Source organism: Sebastes umbrosus, chromosome 19 (assembly GCF_015220745.1).
Source record: "Sebastes umbrosus isolate fSebUmb1 chromosome 19, fSebUmb1.pri, whole genome shotgun sequence".
NCBI classification, from domain to species: Eukaryota; Metazoa; Chordata; class Actinopteri; order Perciformes; family Sebastidae; genus Sebastes; species Sebastes umbrosus.
Genome location: NC_051287.1, coordinates 11,745,079 through 11,768,993, shown reverse-complemented (window position 1 = coordinate 11,768,993; position 23,915 = coordinate 11,745,079). Strand labels below are relative to the sequence as shown.

The 23,915-nt window shown below is 37.7% G+C and overlaps 1 protein-coding gene across 4 annotated transcripts in view; it reads right to left on the bottom strand.

Moving 5' to 3' along the window:
• The window catches only part of LOC119478296 (protein unc-13 homolog B-like), a 76,811-nt gene extending 55,178 nt beyond the window's left edge, over nucleotides 1–21,633 (bottom strand). For 2 of the 4 annotated variants that reach the window (XM_037752938.1, XM_037752939.1), the window contains exons 1-4: nucleotides 21,314–21,633; nucleotides 11,840–11,869; nucleotides 3,090–3,189; nucleotides 146–263 (exon numbers count right to left, since the gene is read on the bottom strand). In XM_037752938.1, coding sequence (XP_037608866.1) covers nucleotides 146–263; nucleotides 3,090–3,189; nucleotides 11,840–11,869; nucleotides 21,314–21,335 — 270 coding nt within the window. In that variant the 5' untranslated portion in view covers nucleotides 21,336–21,633. The remainder of the gene's footprint in view (nucleotides 1–145; nucleotides 264–3,089; nucleotides 3,190–11,839; nucleotides 11,870–21,313) is intronic. The other 2 variants (XM_037752940.1, XM_037752941.1) reach the window with 1 other exon arrangement.
• Nucleotides 21,634–23,915: the final 2,282 nt, after the last annotated feature.

Genomic DNA, 23,915 nt, shown 5'->3' with positions numbered 1-23,915 from the left:
GTAATAGAAAATGGTGAAGTGAAATACCTTTTTACAAATGAGAAACCTATTAGTGCCAGTAGGGAAATGGAAAAAAAGCATACATTTTTTCCATTTTCTTTTTTTTCCTCGACTATGTGAATCATGTGTGGGTGCATATTCTAACCTCCTCTGATTGTTGGATACTCGTCAGAGGAATCCAAGCTGTCCCCACCATGGTGTCCCAGATGAGGCCTTTGTTCCACACCTCAACAATGAGGCCGAGGTCCAACCGGTTGATCTCACTGAGGAAAGAGGCGGTATTCAGGTATCAAGTAATGTCAAGCTTCTCTAAAACCCCCTCCCTGATAAACGGCGTGGGAAAATGTCAGCGGATAAAAAGAGCAGAACAATAACTGTGTAGTTTGAGGCTTTTGTTAACAGAATTTTGAAAAAGCGAGAAAAACTTTCCAATATGTCACTCAATTCACACTCAGTGAACTAGAAATGTCTCCATAATTACTGCCAGGCCCGACCGCGGGGCTGATAACAAAAGCTACTTCCTCTTTTTGTTTTGCATTAGCTGTCATAATCCATTCAAGCCTTGTTTTTGTCATTCAACGTGCAATTCAAAGGGCTCAAAAACAGCTTGATGACAGCAATAAAATGGCATATCAATTTTGAAAGGAGCCGCGTGACAAGGGCATTTGCATATTCTCATCTGTGGCAGTTTACAACTATCGACGGGGCCCGAACAAAAGGAAGATGAGAGAAAAAAGAAAATCAAAGAGAGCAGCTAATTGAGAGAAGTGCAGGGGAGGGCGCCGAGTATCCAGGGTGTCCAGGTGCAGAGATATAGGCTTTTCTAAATCATGTGTTCATTCAGAACGCCACAGAATAAATAAAGCTGGCAAGGTATTCAAATCAAACCGTTGCTAATTTTAACTGAGAGACTTCTGAGGGCCGTTTAGATTCTGTTATGCCATCAAGTACATTTTTATTTCATCATTGTATATCATCCACGCCTTTTTTTTATTAAAACACAAATCAAATAAGACCGTAAATCTACTTTTGTTTGGAATCTTGTACATTTTAGTGCTAAAGCATTTTTTTATAAGCATAATATTTTTTACCAACTTTGATCTCAGTGGTGGGTTTCCAACATATTTATTGGTTTTGTAACATAACAGCCAGCGGTGGGTTTAAACTATTACAAATATACATTACATAACAGACAGTATACTACACTTTTTTAATATTGGCCACTATTTTGCATAGCATATCAACAGCATACAGGTTGATTTCCAACCTTCTAGTGCACCACTGGGTTCACATCAAAGCCACGCAGTACTGTTTTTGAAAATGTATTTATTTTTGGCCAAAGTTAGGTTAACATTAACGAAATAGTTCGACATTTGGGGGAAATACACCATTGTGCTTTCTTTCCGGGCGTTAGATGAGAGGATTAACACCACTCTCATGTCTGTATGATAAATATGAAGCCTCATCCAGTGAGCTCATCTTAGCACAAAGACTAGGGACAGAGGGAAACAGCTAGCCTACCTCTCCTCTCTCCACAGATTTGCATTGCAAACTGAATTACCACATAATTTAAATAAAAAAAGGAGAATATGTGTCTCTTTTGAACAGGACATAGACACAACAACAACAACTATTCAACAGGTAAAAGACTAGTAATGTTTTTTACATTTTATTAATTTAGTTGGTATCTTTAGGCTATAACATCTTTCAAGCATATCTAAAGATTCAGCAGAATTATGCTGCATTCACATGGAATCAAACAGAGAGCAGACAGACAACACCTTCTTCAAACAACAGATAGTCTGACAGCATGGTTAGGATGGCAAAACGAAACAGGCATGACGACATGTTGCTATGGTGATGTCGTATTGTTTATAATGAATGGAATAAAATATATTAAATCAAATTATTTTGTGTCTATTACTTTATGTAATTATTCTAGTAATGCATGCAGCTATAAAATGCAGCTTTCTATTAATATAACTTACAAATGTTCTCCTTGTGTGAGGGAGCTACGTAACATCCGGTTGTAAATTTTGTTGCGGAGGACGGAAAAAGTTCAAATATTTTAACTGTTACCGGTATTCTCTGCTGGCCTAACCTAATTTCACCGCCCTGCTCTCGTCCACTAAAATCATATCCGGTTTGTCATCTACCGTCTGCCTGATTCCATGTGAATGCAGCATTAGCAAATTAGCTGCTGACGTTCAACGGTTTGGAAATCTGGAATTCCTTTTAATAGATTTTACGTTTTAATAAATGTATTTTGTCGTAAGAGATGGCGCCGAGCATTCGCTGGAAACGCCGATGAATGATGTTTTATGTTGAATTACGCCTAGCTGACACATCATTACTGGACAGTAGGAGGATGAAGGTCTGGAAAAACAAACACAGTAGCAATGAGGGAGTTCACAAAAGACAAACAATGACACACATGCAACAACGTGCCAGCTCTCTCGTCACCATAGATACCTTTCACGGGGGAAAGTAAAATGAGGAAATTAAACCAATGAATTACAGGGAGGAAATGAACAGTAGCTGTTTAACAAGATACTTGCACAGCTTGAAAACGAGACAACTTTTCCTGTAGCACCAAAGCACTAGGTAGGAACGAGGGTGGGGAAACTTACAAATGAATGAAAATAACAAAAGATATGGGGTTTCTGAGCTCCTAAACCATTTCCTGTCTTAGATGTGTTTGGCAATTTACCTTTATTGAAGAGTTCTGACATAACTCAAAGGACGGCGTGGACATATTGTATTCCCAAAAGGACACACTATGTACTGTATAAACAGTAAAGCAGGGAAATTTCACCTAAAACTTGTGCTCTCAGAGCAGAACGAGGCCTCATGAGAATGATTTCCATGACGATACAGGAAACAAAGCCTGAATATACCATTGTTTTAGTTTACAGTCTAGTATAGTGTCCGAGTTTGTACGGTAAGTCTTTTAAGTCTGTGTAGCATTAAATCTACAATGGATTTTACATTCATTCTACAGTAGTTGGCGATCTAAGTGTTTCAAATTTAATTGGTTCAATAAAATCTTGAAGGATGACTCCACTGTGTCTCTTTGTTTAATGACTCACAACATGAAATCCTGTTCCCAGCAGGGCTGGTCCCCCCGCACCGTGATAGTTGTGCTTTTGACATTCTGCACCTTCAGCGTCACGTAGGTGTTGAACTTGTCTGAAACAAAGGAAAAGGGAGATTATAGTTTAAATTATAGTGAGGTGGTAACAATGCACTGAGAGCATATAGAGGGGGTATATTAGGGAGAGACGTATGTATGACGTCAAAATAAAAAAATATACACTTTCAAGCAATACTAAGTACGCATAGTTATTCCCTCTCACACATTTAACTTCACTTGTCCTCTTTATCATAACCATTCAAACCAGCAGTGTTATTTGTGCTAGTGAGCGATAACTATTCCATAAGCACCTTTCAATTGTAAAAGATGTAAGCAAGCTGAAATCTCGAATCAAATTCCGCTCAATATTTCATCAGCGCTGTCGCACAATCACACTTCCCACACCCGGAGCGCAGAGGAGAGGGCCGTATGCATGGTTTTATAAATCTGAATATTTTTTTGGCACATTTCCTCATTTGTATGTAGGCAAATGTTAAGGCTGGATCCTACGCACTGTTTTATAAATGAGACCCCACGCCAGTTCTACATGGCTTTCTGTGGTAGAAAAAGATATCAGGAGCTCCAGTGAGAGTGGAAGCAGATAAGTCTCCTCCCCCCCACAATGTCAAGCCAAGCCAAGTCAAGCCAGGCCAGGCCAGGGCAGCAAACTGACCCTGTTAATCTCCAGAGAGAGGATGCAACAGACCCATGCAGCAGGATCTAACTGCCAGTTATAGCTCTGTGAATTACAGCTTCTCTTGAAATTACTCTTAATAACTGCCCTCCAAACATACAGTATGTAACAGAGGAAGAAGGTCTGCTGATAATGTAACGGAGTGGAAGTCACTCCTGACCTGTTACTGCTGCAGAAAAGGTCTCTGTCAGCTCTGATACTGTCAAGATTAAAATTGAAATTCAGTCAGGGTCAAAGGTGACGGCAGCCTGTACAAACAGAGCCTAAACATGACAGCTGGCCATTTTTGTAGTAAATGATCTGCTGCTGGGACTCTGTTGGGGTTTTGAAACTGTCAGTTAAGACATGGAGTCATGTGATTATCTGTCAGTCTGTGTAGACAACTTTCACACCCAGCGATCTCTCCATCATCCTCCCTCTTGGCCAGCGGTGTCGGTCAGCAGAGCCACAACAACCGTCTGCACCAGCTGTCAGCGCTGGGCGGGGTGAGGGCTCAGAGAGGGTGGAGGGGGATTAGACGGCCCCACTTTTCATTTCCCGCAGTAGGGCGAGGGAGCGTCGACACGTGCCTGCTGATGTGCTCTGGTAGATACCAGCGCTGCACCACCGGTGGTCCTGCCTTCGACTCCCCCTATCTAGCGGCATAAACCCAACCTGGGCACAAGAGCAGCTGGAAGAGCTGGAGGAACAGCACATTGAAATGCTGGGCTTGAATGTGGGCTATAGGACCGACTGAGATGGGCAATATGGATAAAATATTCTCTCACATTATATGTAACTTCATACTGTGATATCAATATATAGTATGATTTAGTACATTTTTGAGAATTTCAATTGTAAACTGTATATAGATGAAATAACCAGATGGGGATGTCTGTTTTTGGCTGATTCACTGAATTAAATACCTGACAAATCAAGCTACTTAATCACAACGTAGTACTACAACATAGAGCTGCACGATTATGGCCGTCACGATTATTTATCACGATTATTCATAGATTTTGGTGACAAAATATTTTTATTGCAAATTCACATTTAAATAAACAGAGCGCTGCTTTCACTTCCATGTTGCACTACATTCCCACTGTCAACAATTTGAAATGTTATTTTTTACTTTGTTATCGTCATCTATAGTAGTTATTTGCATTAAAAACACAATTAAAATGGTTATGAAATAAATGATTGTATTTTAATTTAAATATTTGCTTTGATTAAAAAGATCTTAGCATTAGAATTGCTCAGAATGGCCTAATGCATCCAGAGGTATTAAAGGGACAGTTTAGGGGGACTCCCCGTCCCCCATAAAAGAAAGAAACTAAATATTTTATTTACCTAATTTATGTGCACTCGCTTCATTTCTGCTCAGTGTGTGAGTCTTTAATGCGTTTTACTGTCATTTACTGTCACAAGAGTTTCTCTCCTCTCCTTTTATCTCCGTGTTTCACCTTGGGCGAGGCTTTTCACCATGTGTGTGCACGGACTGCAGAGCAGAAAGACGCCATTCAAACACTCTCGGCGGTCCCTAAACTTGTTGCTCTCGCTACCAATATCAGCCGCTCTGGTTCAACAATGTTTAGGCTGAAGAAAAGTGCATGCAGGCTCAAATCAACCGAGGTGTTATTCTGTTGGGAAATGCAGTGACTTAAACCAAGTAAAATAAGAGTAGCAGAGCTATGAGTATGGAAAGACAGTGTAAAATGCCATAGGCTTAGTTTATAGTTAGCTAAAAGTGGTGACAAAGTGGTGTTTGGTCTATAAAATGTCAGAGAATAGGGAAAATTTCCCAAACTGAGGTCTTCCCATTGCTTGTTTTATCAAACCAATGATCCAGAGCCCCGAAATATTCAGTTTACTATCACATAAGACTAAGAAAACCAGCAAATCCTCTCAATTGACAAGCTGGAACTAGATGGGCCTGATGTTTTTGCTTGAAAAATGACAAACGATTCATTGATCATCAAAATAGTTGATTTTCTGTTGATCGACTAATACGTTGATCGAATCATCCTTCAGCTCTATATTACAAACGACAGCAACAAAGTGCTTTCAAATACATGACATAATAAAAAAATGGTAAAATAATTATAGGTTATACCTGATAAAACTGACACACAAGATATACAAAAACATGAGTTAGATGCATTTATCTTGAAATTTCAGCATACAATACACAAAATATGTTGTTTTTGAGGATGACATATCGATGGGCAAACCTAACACACATAGAGTACAGTGCAGTATGCGCACACACACACACACACACACACACACACTTCACTTTCTGGTCTATGGGAAATAAAAGCAAGGCTTCAGCTGTTCCTGATCACCTGACCACACTAAACAAAGATTTTCCTGGTTACCTCGGCAACATATTGAAACATTTACTCTGCACATAGCCGTTAACACAGCAGCCAGATAACACAATGAGACAATAAACAGTTGACACAGGTGGATTCTGACAACATTCCTCTGACACACAACATAAATAAAGATTCAATTAGGCCCCAAAACAAAAAGATGCACTGAAAGCCCCCCGAGTGACCCATCGGACGTGACGCTGTCTGAAAGCATTGTCCGTCCCACAAGCACCATGAGTGAAAGGAGACAGGCCCAATTAGTGTCTCGGGAGGACAGTAGGACAAAACACAGGCTTTATTACAAAAGGAGCCTGGGGGATGCTCAAGCCTTTCCCTAATTAGATAGTCCATGCCTTGTGCCACATTTGGGCCGGCTCCCATGATTAGAAGAGATGAGATAAGGGAAGAGGATGTATGGATTAGATAAGAGCCACTTAGTGGCTGTGGGCCCTTTACGGCAGGTGCTGTCCACAATGTGGCTGATACAATCTGCACTGTTGAGAAGAAAGCAGCGGTAACTGCCCGGAAAAACACTAAGTATATGCCTGCACACTGAAGCCTGACCCATACTGGATAGGTCAGGTATAAACACAGGGAGTGATCCCTCAAATTTAACTTTATAAAAAGTTGCGATAGAGGTCTTATTATCAATGAAATAACAGTTAAAGAGTCTCGATACGATATCGAGAGCATTAATATAGCATCAAAAACGATTTGCTATGTAAAGATATAGAGGAGTAATGTCTACCTGAGCAGAGAATGAAGTCTAACTACTGCAACATACAACAACAACGGAGGAAGTTGTTCTTCTTCTACTACTTGTGCTTCAACACTCTTTCGTCACACACAACCTGGTGGCGGAAGCCATACAACACATCCACAAACATTAATACTGCATAAATTACTAATTTATGAACACTGGATCCTGGAAAACATGTTGGATAAAGTACATTTTGGAATATAAACATTACCTGCCTAGAGATGAATTTCAAATTAACCTGTTAAGTGAATTAAGCTCAAAAATAAAGTGTGGGCTCCCTGATAACAAATAAAAAAAACAGTTAACAGAAGGAAATACCCAAAATAATAAACATAAACAATCTCGTAAATATCAATTGACCTCTCACACATTACATTACCGTTTGTGTTTTTTACGCGCATCTAAACAGTGCCGCCAAACTGTGGGAGCGCTTGAGACAGTCTGTGGTGATTTAATTAATTAATTAATATTACTTTGAGCATGTTTACACTCCTGCCTACTTTTTCCATATAAAGTATATTAAAGTAAATATAATGAAGTACATTATGTACTGAAAAAAAATGTATACGTGATACAAAACAGCAATTTATGCCGCCTATAAAACTGCAATTTCTGGCTCTGAAATTCCTCTTATTTTCTTTTCTCGCCAACATATTCATACTTACTGATATATCCATGATAATTCAATAGCGACTAATATTATCGGACCTGCCAATATCCTGGTCAGGGTGCACCACACACACACACACACACACACACACACAAGATAAAAACACATAAATCAAGCCTATACCTAACCTCATTCTAACGTGTTAAAATGCATGACGTCACACACACGTCTGTGTGCACATACTCTCATTCTCTCTCTCCATTACACACACACACACACACTGTGCAAACACACACATTACACACAGTGACATAGTGAAAGCACATCAGTCAGTGAGTGGGTTGTAAAGAGGAGGCATCAGTTGAAGGGACTTGTGGGATGCGGGCCACTTGTCCTGTTCATGTTTCGAGACAGTAGTCACTTCCTGTGGACCACCCACTCGCCCCTGAGCCCTCAGTCATGCGTCTTCATCCATTATTGATTGATGATGACTTTTTTCAATAAATTAGTCAAGGAAACGCAGGCAGTTGGAAGGCTGACATTTCAAATTCAGACCACTCATCAATATTGCATGTAACAGAAGACATTGGAAGACTTTTGTTGGAACCACCGCATGAGAAGTTTCTCCATCTTCAGTACACAGAGTTCTGGACTGAACGCAATGTGAACAGTAGCCTATAACGTGGATGTGTAAATAGAGTATTGTTGAAAGAAAAGCTTGATATTTGGGAAATTAAATCTAAATTCTGACAGAAAATGCGTGCAGACATGCACTCAAGAGACCGAACACACAAATCCAGCAACACACAGCCCTTATCAATCCCCAGTTTCCTGTGGCAATCAGTGGAAGGTCAGGCAGCGAGCCGCCGGCCCATCCAAGGGCACCTTCGGTTCTACATACACAGTATTCTCCACAAACAACTTATTATAAAAAGAGTTCAAGTAAGGCTTAAAAAGCCATCCAACTGAAGGTGTGGTGAAAGCACAATGCAAACACACATCCCAGACCAGCCTTATGTCAACTTTGAGGGCTCTTCCAATAAATCACACGTCTCCCTGTGTGGATCAAGTGAGGGTTATCATGAGCAGAGAGGAATAATAAATAACCATATCATGTTAAGTAATTCCATTCCATAAACCTGAATAAACAGACAAAGGAGCCAGTCCCAGACAGAGGCTGTTCTTTCACAGATTATTCACAGCAGAATATGCAGCTTAGATGTGCAATTGATTCTATTTGCAGCATGCCAATACATTATAGTGCAATCTGTTAAGTGCAAAATGTGCCAAAATCATGCTTTGTACAATGATGAGACAAAAATGTCTTACTTTTATATTATAATAATATAATCATATTCAGGCTCTATTTCAATATCATCATCAAACTTTCATTATGCCAAACATTGAAGTCATAATTTACGTCAGTCTGTTTTCCTTACTTTGCTGTTTGTTAAACTGGTTATTACCTCAGGTACTGTATTTGGCGCAATGATTTGTGTTTGGAAGAGGATATTCTTGCTTGGTGACACACATTTCCTTAAAAGACCTGATTGAGCAGGTTGCCACTATTAAGGCTGTAATATCAATATCACAATATTAATACTATGGCTGTCAATCGATTAAAATATTTAATCGCAAATAATCGCATTGTCCATAGTTAAATTACATTAATCGCAAATTAATCACACATTTTTTATCTGTTCAAAACGTACCTTAAATGGAGATTTGTAAAGTATTTAATACTCTTATCAACATGGGAGTGGACAAATATGCCTGCTTTATGCGAAATGTATATATATATATAGTTGTTATTGGAAAGTTGCGTTAATGCGTAAACATTCTAAGCTAACGGAAACAGAAAACAGAAGATTCAGGTGATTATATAATGAAAACTTACGAATATTATATTCCATTTTCTGCTAATAGATCCCCCGAAATGTTGCACACTGTTCCTTTAAGTTGAAATTTTTAAATTAGAGCGTACACACTGTATTGAAATCATGAGAAGTATCTGTCATGAGAATGCCTAATTCTGCAAACATCTATAACCAGAATGATTTAGGAATCCACTACCAAATTTGATTGCAGATTCTGCTGATTTAACCATAACAAGCTGACAACACCAGTACATCATGATGTAAACTTGCCGGTCTTTACGTCATTTACCATTTCTGAAAAATGGCCTCTAATAAATGTTGAGATTACAAAAAAAGCACTGCAACAAGGCGGCCCCAGACTGGCTCTCATTCACACAGTGCCCTTTTCACTGCACTCTACTGTAGATTATGCAAAACAATTACATATTTGCACTAATTTACAATATGGACATAACCTTTGGTGTTCTAAATATCACAACAGAGTGTACTTGACAAATCTTTCTTAGCCCTGTAGCAAAAAAAGTGACTGATGTTTACATTTCGCCTAAGGGAGACGACAGGCTTAACTGAATTTCCCTGATGTTTACTCTGGGACAGGTGTCGCATGTGGTTTGGGAGGGGGGTGGAGGGGCAGAGAGACAGACAGAGAAAGCCATAGGCTGACAATCTAAAACCAATACCTCAGTGTAACAGAGCTGCTTGTGACACAATGAAGGCACCTAAACAAAAAATCACTTTGTTTTCCCAAAGGTGAAGGAGGAGGGACTAAGAAAAAGACACACTGGCCAAATGTAGAGACCTGCTGCCTAATTAACTTTAGCAATTATCCTCAGCAAACACTGGGTCAGTCGGGGACTGAGAAGGAGAGTAAAATGTCACGGGCCGCTGATCCAAAGCCGCGGTGACTTTCTGTCTGTGCTGCTGCCTGCTCTTTCCAAAAACGTCACAGGGCTTAAAGGAAGGCGTGAGGCTGAACACTAGAGGGATTTGCTTAGGTGGAGAGCGTGGGGATTTGGATTTAGCAGCCAATGATCTAGACTCACCTGTGCAACGGCCTGCCGTAGAAGGACACTGGTTTGCATAATGCAGAATCAACCCTAGCTTTCAGTGACTTGCCAGAATTTTAAAGATTAACCTACATGAGAAAATGAGGGCATGGGGCATATTTCCAAATACAATTAAGATAATAGGTATTTAGTCAGGTGAACTGTTTAGCAGTCTGGCTCTAAACACTGCAAATGGCCGCATTACTGGGGGTTTGTAAATTTCCATGCAGCTCAACACTGGGTGAGAGAGTTGTAGATGTTATCATTGAACCAACCATCGTCATACAACAACATCTTACGAAAAGTTGTTCCTAATTTTTGTGCGTTTTCCATCGAATGTCCAGCAACACGTGACGCACGTGTCAATTTCGGCTCCAGTCTTTTGAAACTAAACTTCGCAAGAAACAGCTTGGTTGGTTTAGGCAACAAAACTACTTAGTTAGGTTTAGGAAATGATCATGGTTTGTGTTAAAATAACACCAGAAGTGGTGTAACTAAGTACAGAAGTTGCGTGACAAATAAATCAATGTTGACTTCTGGTTTCACACGAGGTATGCACAGCAGTCTCCTGGGTGAAAGTCAGGTGTTTTTTGATCCACCCCGACCTCCTCCCTATGCGGCATTTGTCCCTCTTTATACTTCCTGGTTCACACGTGGATTAAATACAAATTGATTTTGTGGGATATATAAAAATTACAGTGCATTACTCTTCGTAGGTATAGCTACAAACGGTGTATCAGAACAGCCTGCAATGGACATATGTCTTAAAACAACATTAAAAGGTTATCTATTCAGAGCATTAATATAGCAGAAAACAACTATTTTCTATGTAAAGATATAGAGGAGAAATGTCTACCTGAGCAGACAATGAAGTTGTAACCAGAGCTTCGCTGTGCTTTGTTTACATAGCCGGGCCGGCTGTGGGTGCCTTTTAGTGCATGTGAGCATGGCTAGCTCCCACTGCTCTCATACGGCGGTTAAAGCTGATAACGCCGTCCCGACCGGCGGTGTAGTTGCGGAAGCGTAGCACCGAACACCCGGGTTAACACTGTTAGCTCTGTCAGCACTGTTGCCGTGGTTTGCACTGTTGGCACCGCTGGCTCAGCCGTGTCGCCATGTTGAAAGCCGATGAGAGGCAATAGATATGCTCCTTGCACCTTAATCCCACAGGAGCCACAGAATTACTCCCAAGAAATTGAGAACATGATCTGCAGCTTTACAGCTTCCTTTTCTCCAAACTCAATGAGGACTCAGACAGTGTTCATGTTTAAAAATGGAACATGAAACATTTGGACGATGGGAGACAAATACGGTAACTGTACAAAAACAAAGTAAAAGGTTTGTGAATAACAAAGTACTCACCTGGAGGTCCTTGGAGCTTGGCTTTTTTCACTGCAACACAAAACAGAAAGAAAGATTAGGCTAATTGGAAAACAGATTTAAATCAGCTTATTTGGAACCGACCTAAATGCGATGTAATTCTTCAGCAGGACTTTATGAGTTCATGAACAACAAAAGAAAAAAAATCTATTATGATGTTAAGTACAGTGGAAAAACAAGTCAGACATGGGAACATATCTGGGCATGAGTAATGAAAAGTGGACAGGATCTCATGTTATTGAAGCCTGACATATTCATTTATATGCAGACAAGCCATGAGTCAATGACTCATGACACCAGAATCACACAAACACACGGACAGCCTCACGATGTTGACGTCCGCAAAAGCAGGAAAACTCATCATGTGCAGCTTGATCAAAATGGATGAGCCATTTGTTTTGGAGGGCAGCTTTGCGTCAAAATGTTATTGAAAAAACAAAAACAGCCAATGTTTTCATTGAATTCATATGTCGCCATGCCTGATTTGGCGGCTTCATGATCATCACCCATGATATTATCATAGAAAATGCCTCATTTCCATTTCCCCATTATATTTTTTTAACCTTTACTCTTCCATATTAACTGTCATTAAAGAATTGATCTTAACTTATTCTGCTGATACACAATCTGTTCTAATAAAATGCATTGTCACCGATACCCAATCCAACTATTGGAGTCAGTATCGGCCCGATATCACTGCGTCCCTGCTAGAGCTTATAAGTGAAATATTTAGATTTCCATGATCATATTTGTTCTGACATCAATCATATTTTCTTCATGCATCTCCATCAAAATAGCTTTGGAAAGTTCATATTCTGACAAAGAGACACAAGACAGCTCGGCTTTGCTAAAAATATACTTTTGATATTATAACACGTGCATTGGAATATTCGTCATCAAGATATAATATGAACCTTGTATTGAGTAAGAGCTTTTACATGATACAAGTGGAAAATAATATACTAAAGACTGATACCCACATTTTATCAGAGCTGAAAAATATTTAATTATAATAATAATAAATAATAATAACTGTATTTGATTTGTAAAATATCTTATATAACTAGAGTAAACTAATATAATCAAGAAGCATAAGCCCAGACAGCTGTATCACAAAACACAACAGCTGGTAAACAAACACACAAAAAACAATGGCAAAAGTGGGCCAGGGCAGATGGGTATTAAGATAACACATAATAATAATAATAATAAAAAAAGTAAAAGTGTGGCAACAGCAGCTATTTCCTAAAGCTTTAAAAAAAAAAGAAAGAAAAAAAGAAATATTTAAACATGCTTGTGGTGTATTTTGATTTATTTTTAGCCCATCTTTAACCCCTTGATGCATACAATAACGTTTATGGGATTGTGGAGCGCTTTGGAGGGGATTAATTGTGATTGCTGTGGCAGGGTTATGTGTTCAGGCATATAAACTACTAAAGCTTTTCGAGCCCGAGATGGCAGATGGGCAGGACGGAATGATGGAGGCACAAATGAAGCTTTCATATTTTCATGTCACATCCCCCTGTTTTTCTCTCTGTGCACATTAAAACCACTATGCAGCAGAGAGAAGTATTTGTTTTCTTGAAACATCAATTTTAGCCACAAAACATCCACAAAAATTACAGTACAATTTTTTCCCCCAGTGTTGTCTTTTAGGATAACGGTGGGGAAAAAAGGAACTTTGTTATCACAAGGGAGGAAAAAACTCGTCACTTCTTCCAAAAGGGTTTCCTGTCTGTTTCCTGTACATACCTCACTATGAAGCGGAAAGGGAGCAGTGGAAATGTGTTACTTTTTTTGGCTTTCTACTTAGGCTTTTCAGCCGTTTGTCACTGGGGCAAATGAGCTGACACAGTGGCCTTATATGTCCTAAATTGCATGATGTTATTCAGGGCTGTGGTACACAGAGCAGAGGGCAATAAACCAGGGGGCCGTTATGGTGGAAACTGATGCTTATCGTTTTCTGTCCTGGGCCCTTCATGGCTTTAGAGGCCATTTAGCTCACTATTTGGCATGCAGGGCTAGTTGCACAATGACCCGATCAACCCACTGCCTTTTTCTATCCTTCTTTCTTATCCCACTATGCTTTTCTTTTTTCTGAATATGGATGCAACTTTGATTCCCTGACGAAGGCTTGACGCTGAACCGCGTTGGAGTTTGTTTTTAGGTCTAACATGACTACGCCATTACAATAAGACATTTTAATTGTTTAAATAGAGAGTGCCTCGGAGTTTTCTTGTGATTTTTATGTCTGTAATTTGATTCAATTATATTTAAGCAAGTGCATGTTTTGGTCAGCTGATTCTGAGCACTCCTTGGTGGTTCAACTTTAGACATGTAGTGAATAACATCAATTTATAAATAGCCCTTTAGCCATTAAAACAAAAATAATATAAGCAGAGATCTTAGGAAAAAACTAGGGTTGTCAATCGTTTAAAATAGTTAATTGTGATTAAACGCAAATTAATCACACATTTTTTAATCTGTTCAAATTGTACCTTAAAGGGAGATTTGTCAAGTATTTAATATTCTTATCAACATGGGAGCGGGCAAACATGCTTGCTTTATTCAAACGTATGAATATATTTATTATTGGAAATCAATTAACAACACAAAACAATGACAAATATTGTCCAGAAACCCTCACAGGTACTGCATTTAGCAAAATAAAATATGCTCAAATAATAACATGGCAAACTGCAGCCCAACAGGCAACAACAGCTGTCAGTGTGTCAGTGTGCTGACTTGACTATGACTTGCCCCAAACTGCATGTGATTATCATAAAGTGGGCATGTCTGTAAAAGGGAGACTCGTGGGTACCCATAGAACCCATTTTCATTCACATATCTTGAAGTCAGAGGTCAAGGGACCCCTTTGAAAATGGCCATGACAGTTTTTCCTCGCCAAAATTTAGTTTAAGTTTGGAGCTTTATTTAGCCTCCTTTGAGTCAAAATGTCTGCTGTGGAAAAGCTGTAGTGGATCAAACGTGGAGTCACATAGATAATGACATCACTACACCAAAAGACAAAATATAACAAGCTTTATGTAGTTCACAAAAAGGTCTACTTTGATTGTTTGACTTTGCATAGGAAAGAGTAAATGTTGGCCTTTCCACCATACCTAATGTATTTACACCTTTGTAGTTGTTAGTTAGCCGTCTGACTACTTAGATAAACTGGATTCGTTTGGCTTAATAATCACATGGTGCACATTTGCTACAAAATGTGCAATAAAGGTAAATGTTTCCAATTAATATTTCGACAAAAGTGACCATATTTATATTTTATTTTATTTGTTTTAAATATGCATCACACACATTAAGAAATCGATTGAGAAAACAGGTTTTCCGGGACCTTTAAAAAAACTGACTAAAGTGTGGATGTTCCAAATAAAGGACATCATCAGTGGAAGGTCAGGCAAGAAATCAGGAAAGTAAAGGAAACAGGAAGTGACGCCAGGATCTACTACTGTGGTGTGCTTCCGTTTTGTGCCGGCTGTTGGATCTGATCAGGTGGGGCCAGTGTAAGAGGGAGAGAGAGAGAGAGAGAGAGAGAGAGAGCAACAGATGGCCAGGGGATTACTCCCACAATCTCTAAGCGCTCTCTCTGCCTCTTTCTCTCATAATTCCACTACTCTGCTGCTCGCTACACTCAACCAATCTGCCTGCTTTTCTATCATTTCTAGTCCTGCAGGGCCTCCGTTTCTCATCTTTTATTAAATCATTTTCCTGTAATATCTCCTCAACTACTCAGTCGAGCTGCTGAGCCAAAGTCAAGCAGGCAGTGTTGATGCAGTTCAGTGATAAGTTTTTAATCCGACGGCTTGAACACTTGAATGACTGGAGTGTGTGTGCCAGGACAAAGAAAAGCTACATCACGGTTTTCAATTGAGGAGGAAAAACTAATTTGACCGTGTGTCAACAGAAGAATCAGAATACAAAGGACGTGATGATGCATGAAACATGCTCAACATCCTGTGTGGACACTGTTCAGCCGGCAATAAAAACGTGACTGGGACCAACGTAGGAAGCATGGAGACAGTTTATACCAGCACCAAACAAGACTTAACATACCAGACTGAAGACAAACATTTACGTAACGTAACCCGCATTGACCTACCATTTAGAAAATCTAATCGCTGTATTGCTTAAATGTCCCACACCCTATCACTTTCCAGCTAGGGCTGGGACAATACATCTATCTCCCAATTTGATATGTATTATGATTTTTAAGTATTGTGATTGCATACAGCTTTATCCATGATATCTAGCTCTGCTTTTCCTGCAATGTGTGAAACCCAAAGTGTTTCTATACTTTATTGTATGTGTGGTGTTTGCCAAGTTGGATTTAAAATGTAACGGTGCAGGACGTATCCACGGGGACCTTCCGCCGTTTTCTACTTTCTCGTTTCGGCTGGCTGTGGTTTGTTTTGGTTTGATATGACTTCACGTTACTCAGACTACAAAAATAAAAGCGGTAACTTTCTTCTACCTCCGCATAGACTGCAAATGAAGCAAATATATCGATTCTGGCATTAAACAAACCAAATTGCATTGGTGAATTGATTTTTTTCCGCCCAGCCCTACTTCCAGCACAGCTGCACGTCACTGCATGACACACTAGGTGATGGACAACAAAGTAAACATCGCCATCTCCTCCATCCACAACCACTTCCCTCAAAAACTTGCAGGAGACCATATTGAGTCCTTAACACCAATACCAACCTTTTACCACAAAAGCTGCCATCTAATAGCTGAGCAAGAGCTCTTACTTAACCACTAACCACCCTCTAGTGTCAGAAAAAACACCAGGTATTCTGTCACTAAAGTGATCACGTGTCTGAATCTGTTACAACTCCAATACTGCAGCATCATGGGGTCCATCCATGTGAGTCCAGTCAGCCCTGTCCTGATCCACAGCAGGAGTCTCCCACACATGTCCACTTGTAAGGGCAACCACTTATCTGTTGTGTAAAGACATCGCCATGGAGATGAAGCATCTCGACTCCCAATAAATAGGCAACATTGTCGAGCCGTGCTATCAAGGGATGAGTCACAACATCGGCTAATCACAGAACCCCCCTATCCAAGCACCCTTTTCTCTGTTATCTATGGGCTGCATAACTCCTACCAGCTGTTTGCCATAGCAGAAATCAATAAATGGACAGTGAAAAGGCCCCATGTAGTACAATAAGTCTTGATTGCCAGAGCCGTCGGGCTGAACTTTCTGAAGTAAGTGGGCACAAGCTGACTTGCCTCTTTGTGACCTTTTTCCTGCGAGGATCCTTTCTCTTTCCCAGCTTGGTGTATTGATGCCCGAATCCCTTCAGAGGCTCATTGTTTTCACAGAAAAATACTTTGATTTTTCTTTTCTTTTTTTTGTCAGAAGGAGCAGACAGGTTAAAACTGATTTTCTTTTGGATTTTATGTTTTCCACACATCCAAAAAGTTGTGGCGTTTCTTGCTGCAAGATGACATTGATCGAAGCAGTCTCTTTTTGTGCCACATATGTGCGGTCAGTCTTAATAGAACTTTTAAATAGTTCATATAAATACCAAGGTTTCCTGCGGCCTTTTATATTGGAGGCACCACGCCTAGCCTGAAATAAAAGAATGCTTCCTCTAGCATTTTTTATGAAATATAATATTAGGTATCAGGGAAAACGAGCTGCCGCGCTACATCACACAACAAAGGCCACATATTTAATGACTGACGATAATGTTTAAAGGTGAGATGTGCAATGAGAGGACGAAGAAGTAGAGCTGCCCTGAGGGCTTGTCAATCATGTTGAAGGTAGAGCCCCCCAGTTAGTGGCACAGTTAACACAAAGTGGCTGAGCGCTTTTTTATCACCATCCCAACTGCCCGGCAAGAAACCACGTTCCACGGCAAAGAAATGAAGTGATATTAAAAGAAGCAATCCCATCGTTTATTTGACTCCTAGTAATCAATCAGAGCAGCATGTCAAAGCGTTGGGATAAAAAAGTAGAGACAAGTGAAAATCAGCTGCTGATGTGTGAGAAAAAACACTCACTGCTACGCTAGGTTTATGCTACTTCAACAGGGAGGACTCCTGCTCTGCATATTGGTTTTTCTCTTCCTCAACAGTGACGTGGATAGCATTTGCACAGACAATAAAGAAACTTAAGATCATGACAGAAGGTGTTTGCCTAGAAGAATACTTAGGGATTTGGGTGCATATGAAGTCCTGACTGTATGTTCAATCGGAAATTTAAATTCAAAAGATGGGGGGATAAAATGTCAGTGATTTACTCATACATGCCAGGCACAAAATGCATAATAAGAACTACTTACAGCCACAATTTGGAGCTTTCAACACGCAAATTACAATAATTAGACAAAATAGGATCAGACATGGGATTTACATACAAAGCCTCAGTCTGCCAAACACTCGATTTTCAGAAATGTTCAGGATCTCTCAGGGAGTGTACAGTACCATTTATTTCTGACTCAATACTGGCTTGTGTCTGGCTTGTGGCTATTACCTGCAGGTAAGATCATACTAGCAATAATAATATAAGCTAGTAAAAAGCAAGAGAACAGTCAGACTAAAGGGCGTTAAGACAAAATGCACTCAAAACCTTTTTTTCTGCAGTGTATTCACCTCCTTCTCCTTTGTCAACAGGACTTATGGATGCTGGTTTCAAGCTGAATTTTGTTTCAAGTGATAGGATGAGAAGAGGGAGGAACATACTCTCTGCTTTGAGACAAAAAACAAGTTGCAAACCCCAGTAGCCTATAAGTTTAATAGCAGTTTCTGCTTGAAGTCCACTCTGATCTCAAGTCCTCTGACCAATCAAACAAAAGTTCACGTTTTGACCCAAATGCTCGATGATATTTCTCGCATCATTTCAATTTGACACAAAATCACAAAAGATGCTAATCAAACCACCACAGGTACTATAGATCAGAGAAGGGACTGACAAGTATAAATACACTGTTAACTCATAAAACTGGCTATTCTTTGATAAGCGGGCACACAACTTGAGCAATTATATTCAATTCTATGTTGATATATCATATACATTATATACTTGAATTTAATTTCTGTTTAAATTTTGAGCAATTTGTTTCTGTATTAAAAGGGTTTACACTTGAATTGTAATTTCTGTTAATTTTTAAGATTTTTTACCAAGTTGCTGGTATACGTTTTTTTATTTTAATAATAAATATCAATTCAGTAAATTTATAACAATGTATTTATTGTCACATTTTGTTTTACAAAGTTAGAAAAGCAATATAGAAGTCAAGGCTGATGTTGCCTTACACATAAAAGAATGACCCCAGTCACTTCCACACATTGAGGCATACAGCTTATTAATCGAACACTGGTATCGGATCGGCACTCGGTATCAGCCGATACCCAAAGCCCAGATATCGCTATCCGTGTCGGGACTGAAAAGTCGGATGGGTGCATCTCTAATTTCAGTGTGATGTATTTATTGTTATGGTCAGTATATCCTGCCTCCATTTATCACAGAGAACACAACTGGACAGATATTTGAGATAACTATACAAGGAAATGATGCTGCCATGCACACTTTCCATATTTTTCCATATTCCAATTTTCAATATCACATACCAAAACACATATATTTGATTGGCATCTTCAGAATAATAAATGTTAAAACTAAAAAAAAAGTTTTAAAGAAGTATTTCAACGCTCTGCACAATGCAGTTAACAAGACTTGTTTAAAATAGATATTATCCTTATTTACAAAAAAGGAAAAGAAGAAGAGGAAAAGACAAAGAAAAAAGGTTTTCCTATGATTAAAGCCCTCATTTTAAATGCCAAATTGTATGCCAAACTTTATATGACATATGATGCATTGTTTAAAATCATATATGCACATCATTACAGATGTGCATATATGTGTGGTTTAAATGAAAGAAGACTGCAGCTCTGTTTTGAGCTTGTGGCAGGATTTTCTGCCCCCCCCCCCCTCTTGTTGGCACAGAATAGGGTATTGCATAATGTGCTTTGCTGCTGTAAAGGATGCTAGGGCAGGCAGGGATCATCCAACTTCTTTTTGGTATTAACCCACCATATATTTTTTTGGGGAGATATAACTCATAATAAACAATTTTATTTTTCCAATATGGACCTCTGAATGATAAAACATTTTTTTGTCTATCTATACACTAAAAATGTTGGGAAGAAAACATTGAGGAGATAGTAAAAGTCATTTAGTCATCCACTGAACTCAACAGTGTTGACCAAAAAAATTACCTTAACCAGGGCACTGCTATCAGTTTTAGTCAAAGACAACAATTGCTTTTATCATTATCATTTATTCATCCTTAATATCTTTGTCATTCAAAATAAAATAAAAAAATAGGCTACACCATCTTCCATTAATATTACTTTACGTGTGATTTAAGCATAATTAAGTAAAAATTACATTGGGTCCTGAAGCATTTATCGAATCATTTAATAATGGAAGGAGTCGATACAATACAAAAACTTGAATAACAGTGGGTATTTCAAAGTTGTATAGGTGCAGAAAATCCAAATAATTTCCATAAACTGTCTGTTGTATTTGCTTGTGGCGGTACTGAGTTCCCCAGACTTTAGTTGTTCAGTCAGAAGACTGAAAAACAGTTCCCATCCACATAATAATATAAAATAAAATGCCTTCTTAATAATAATAATGAACAAATGCCTCTTCAATAATGAACAAATGCCTCTATAATAACAAACAATTAAGGAAACTTAAATATTGGTTTGTGTTTTTCCTTTTACCCTCCTTTAAAGTTTTCCCAAATAAAATACACTACATCTGAGTTCTGTAGTAAGCTTTTTATGGCATTTATGCACACATTTTTCAATTTCTCTGTCACACTCTTTGAACTGATTTTTTTTTTAATTTGAACTGTATTTTACTGTAATAATATACTTAGCCTAATGGTTCCTACTGCTACTTAAATGTAGGTATATAAGAAAAAACAAAACCATGGGGAACAAGATGGGGCCATTTTATAGGAAAAGATAATTAAATTTAAAGAAAATAATAATCATAAACTGATCATAAGTTATACTCATAGCTACTGTTTGTTGTTGTGATATCTCACAGTTAATAGGTCAGTGGTGGTTCTGTGAGGCTGCAACAGCTGGTGTAGTAGACTATGAAAGGCTCCTATAAATAGAGCTGTATTATAGTTAGGGAAACAACCTCAAATATGATTAATGTTTTTCATTATCCTAATAAAGAGTCTGGGTTTAAAAAAATAAATAAATCACAACAGGACAAATGTAGGCTACTACTAGACTTTTGTGCTCCCTGAGGGGGATGGATGGATGCGTGCTGTCAGAAAAAAACCTGCTCTGCAAGATTTCATTGACATTATCAGATTGAATTCGACAAAACTCAGATTTTACGTGTAAAAAACTTACATATAATGTGTTTTCTAACCTAAAAAGAAAAGTACAACTTACCTCTGACACACAGTAACGACATGGCAAAGAAAGCGCTTCCTTCCAGCGACTAGTCCAGTATAGTTTCACACAGTTTTTGCAGAGCTGGCTCTCAGCGGAGATTTATACTCTGTCAGGTATCATTAAATCACTTTTCAAATGGCTGTATAAGCTCCAAAGTCGATGTTTTACAGGTGGTTTTCTGATGCTGGACTCGGGCAGAGAGCTGCAGCCCCCCGCCACGGCCACGCCATTATTAAAAGTCTCATCACAGGTTTTGTTTCAGACTGACGGACAAACAACCTGAAGGCACCGACACAGAGAGGCTGGGCCGAGGCACCTGTTACTGGCGTCTGAGGCGTCCAATCAGAATACAGGACCAAGCTGGGGGCGGGGCCTATAAAGTAAAGCCGACCAATCGCTGAGAGGGACAGGTTGGAGGAAGAGACAGGTGACGTCAACAGTCTCTAAAGCAGACCAGACACCTGTAACTTTTTTTGTGTAAACTATATTTTCATAATAAATTAATGTACATAATGTACATTATTGTATTGTAAAATATTGTACAACGAAATTAGATTGTGACAATCCCATAGATGCTAATGAAAAGATAATACAATAAAAAGTGAAATATAAATATAAAAAATATAAAAGGTAATACAATATAAAAATTCAATGTGTATATTGATGAGATGACATTTTTGCCAGATTATTGCACAAAGTGTCCGTCAGATAATTGTATAATTATTGCACAGAGAAATGAAACAAACCTGGAAAAACTGAGAATAAAATGTAAATAATTAAAAAAAAAAAATCAATGTATGTTTTCATAATAAAGTACAAATAAATAAATGAATAAATAAGTAAGTAAATAAATAAATAAATAGTAAATTGAAAAAAAAAAACTGTAACTTTTTGTAAAATGAAAATTTTAAGCTGCTTCGTGACTTTTTTTTAAGATAGCTGCTGTTTTTGTTATTTTACATGTGGCTTGATAATTAGTTATTATATTAATTTATAATGTGCTTTTTCAAATGTATTTTTTATATTTAACTGAATGTGAATGGTGACTAATTTACAATTTTATGACTTATCTTATTGTTTCTGCAACACACACTAGATCACTGATTTCTTAGTTTCTAAATTGTCTTTTAATTCTCATTTGATGGTTCTTTTTTTTTCTCTAATGCATTTCATCAATGCATCATTCACACATATTTTGTTTTATTCCTATAATTTATCTGTAGCTAGCATCACTATAACATTGTCTTTGGTTGAATGAACCTACAGTTGCTGCATAGCTGCTGTAAAAACACAATCTTTTGTGTCAAGTCAGGTCAGGTTTCTCAACCCCTTCATCACAAAGAGCTTTACGAAAGAAAAGCTGCCCACCCAATAATGAACCACCAATGTAAAAAAAGTTTTCTGTGCACAAACTGAAAAAGCCTAGGCTGACACTCAACAAAGGCGACACATTCAAAGGTGCATTTTGAACAGCCATGACATAAACCAGGGGATAGTTCAATTTGGTAAATCTGAGTAAATCTGAGAAATATTCTACACTGACACAACTGTAGCAGAACTAAGACAAAACCAACACCTCCACCCTGTGTATTTCGTGAGTCATTACTTTGGGTCCTGAAGCATTTGTTGAATCATTTAATAATGAAGAGTCGATACAACACAAAAAGTTGAATAACAGTGGGGTATTTCAAAGTTTTATAGGTGCAGAATATCCAAATAATTTCCTTAAGCTGTTTGTTGTATTTGCTTACATCTGAGTTCTGTAGTAGGCTATTAATGCCATTTCTGCACAAACAATAATTTTCTCTGTCACACTCTTTTGCTCCTTCCCTGAACTGATTTTTTTTTTTATTTGAACAGTATTTTAATGTAATAATATACTTATAGACTAGTGGTTCCTACTGCTACTTAAATGTAGGTGTTGAAGAAAAAAAAAACTCTGGGGAACAAGATGGAGAAATTTTAGAGGAAAAAATAATTAAATTTAAAGATTATTTTTTTTAACACACTGTTTTGTTTCCCAGTACTATACCCCAACGTGTATTTAATGATTTGGCTTCAGATTATCTTCAATGCAGACGTCTACTGGCCAAAAAAAGTACTAAGGGGGGAAATAATGAAGATTTATTATTATTATTATTATTATTATTATTATTATTATTATTATTATTATTATTATTATTATTATTTGTACTAGTATTATTATTATTATTATTATTATTATTATTATTACTAGTATATTATTATTATTATTATTATTATTATTATTATTATTATTGTTATTACTATTATTATTATTATTACTAGTATATCATTATTATTATTATTATTATTATTATTGCTAGTATTATTATTATTATTGTTATTATTATTATTATCATTATCATTTTTTTATTATTATTATTACTATTATTACTATTATTATTATTATTATTATTATTATTATTATTATTATTATTATTATTATTATTATTATTTGTACTAGTATTATTATTATTATTATTATTATTATTATTATTATTATTACTAGTATATTATTATTATTATTATTATTATTATTATTATTGTTATTACTATTATTATTATTATTATTATTACT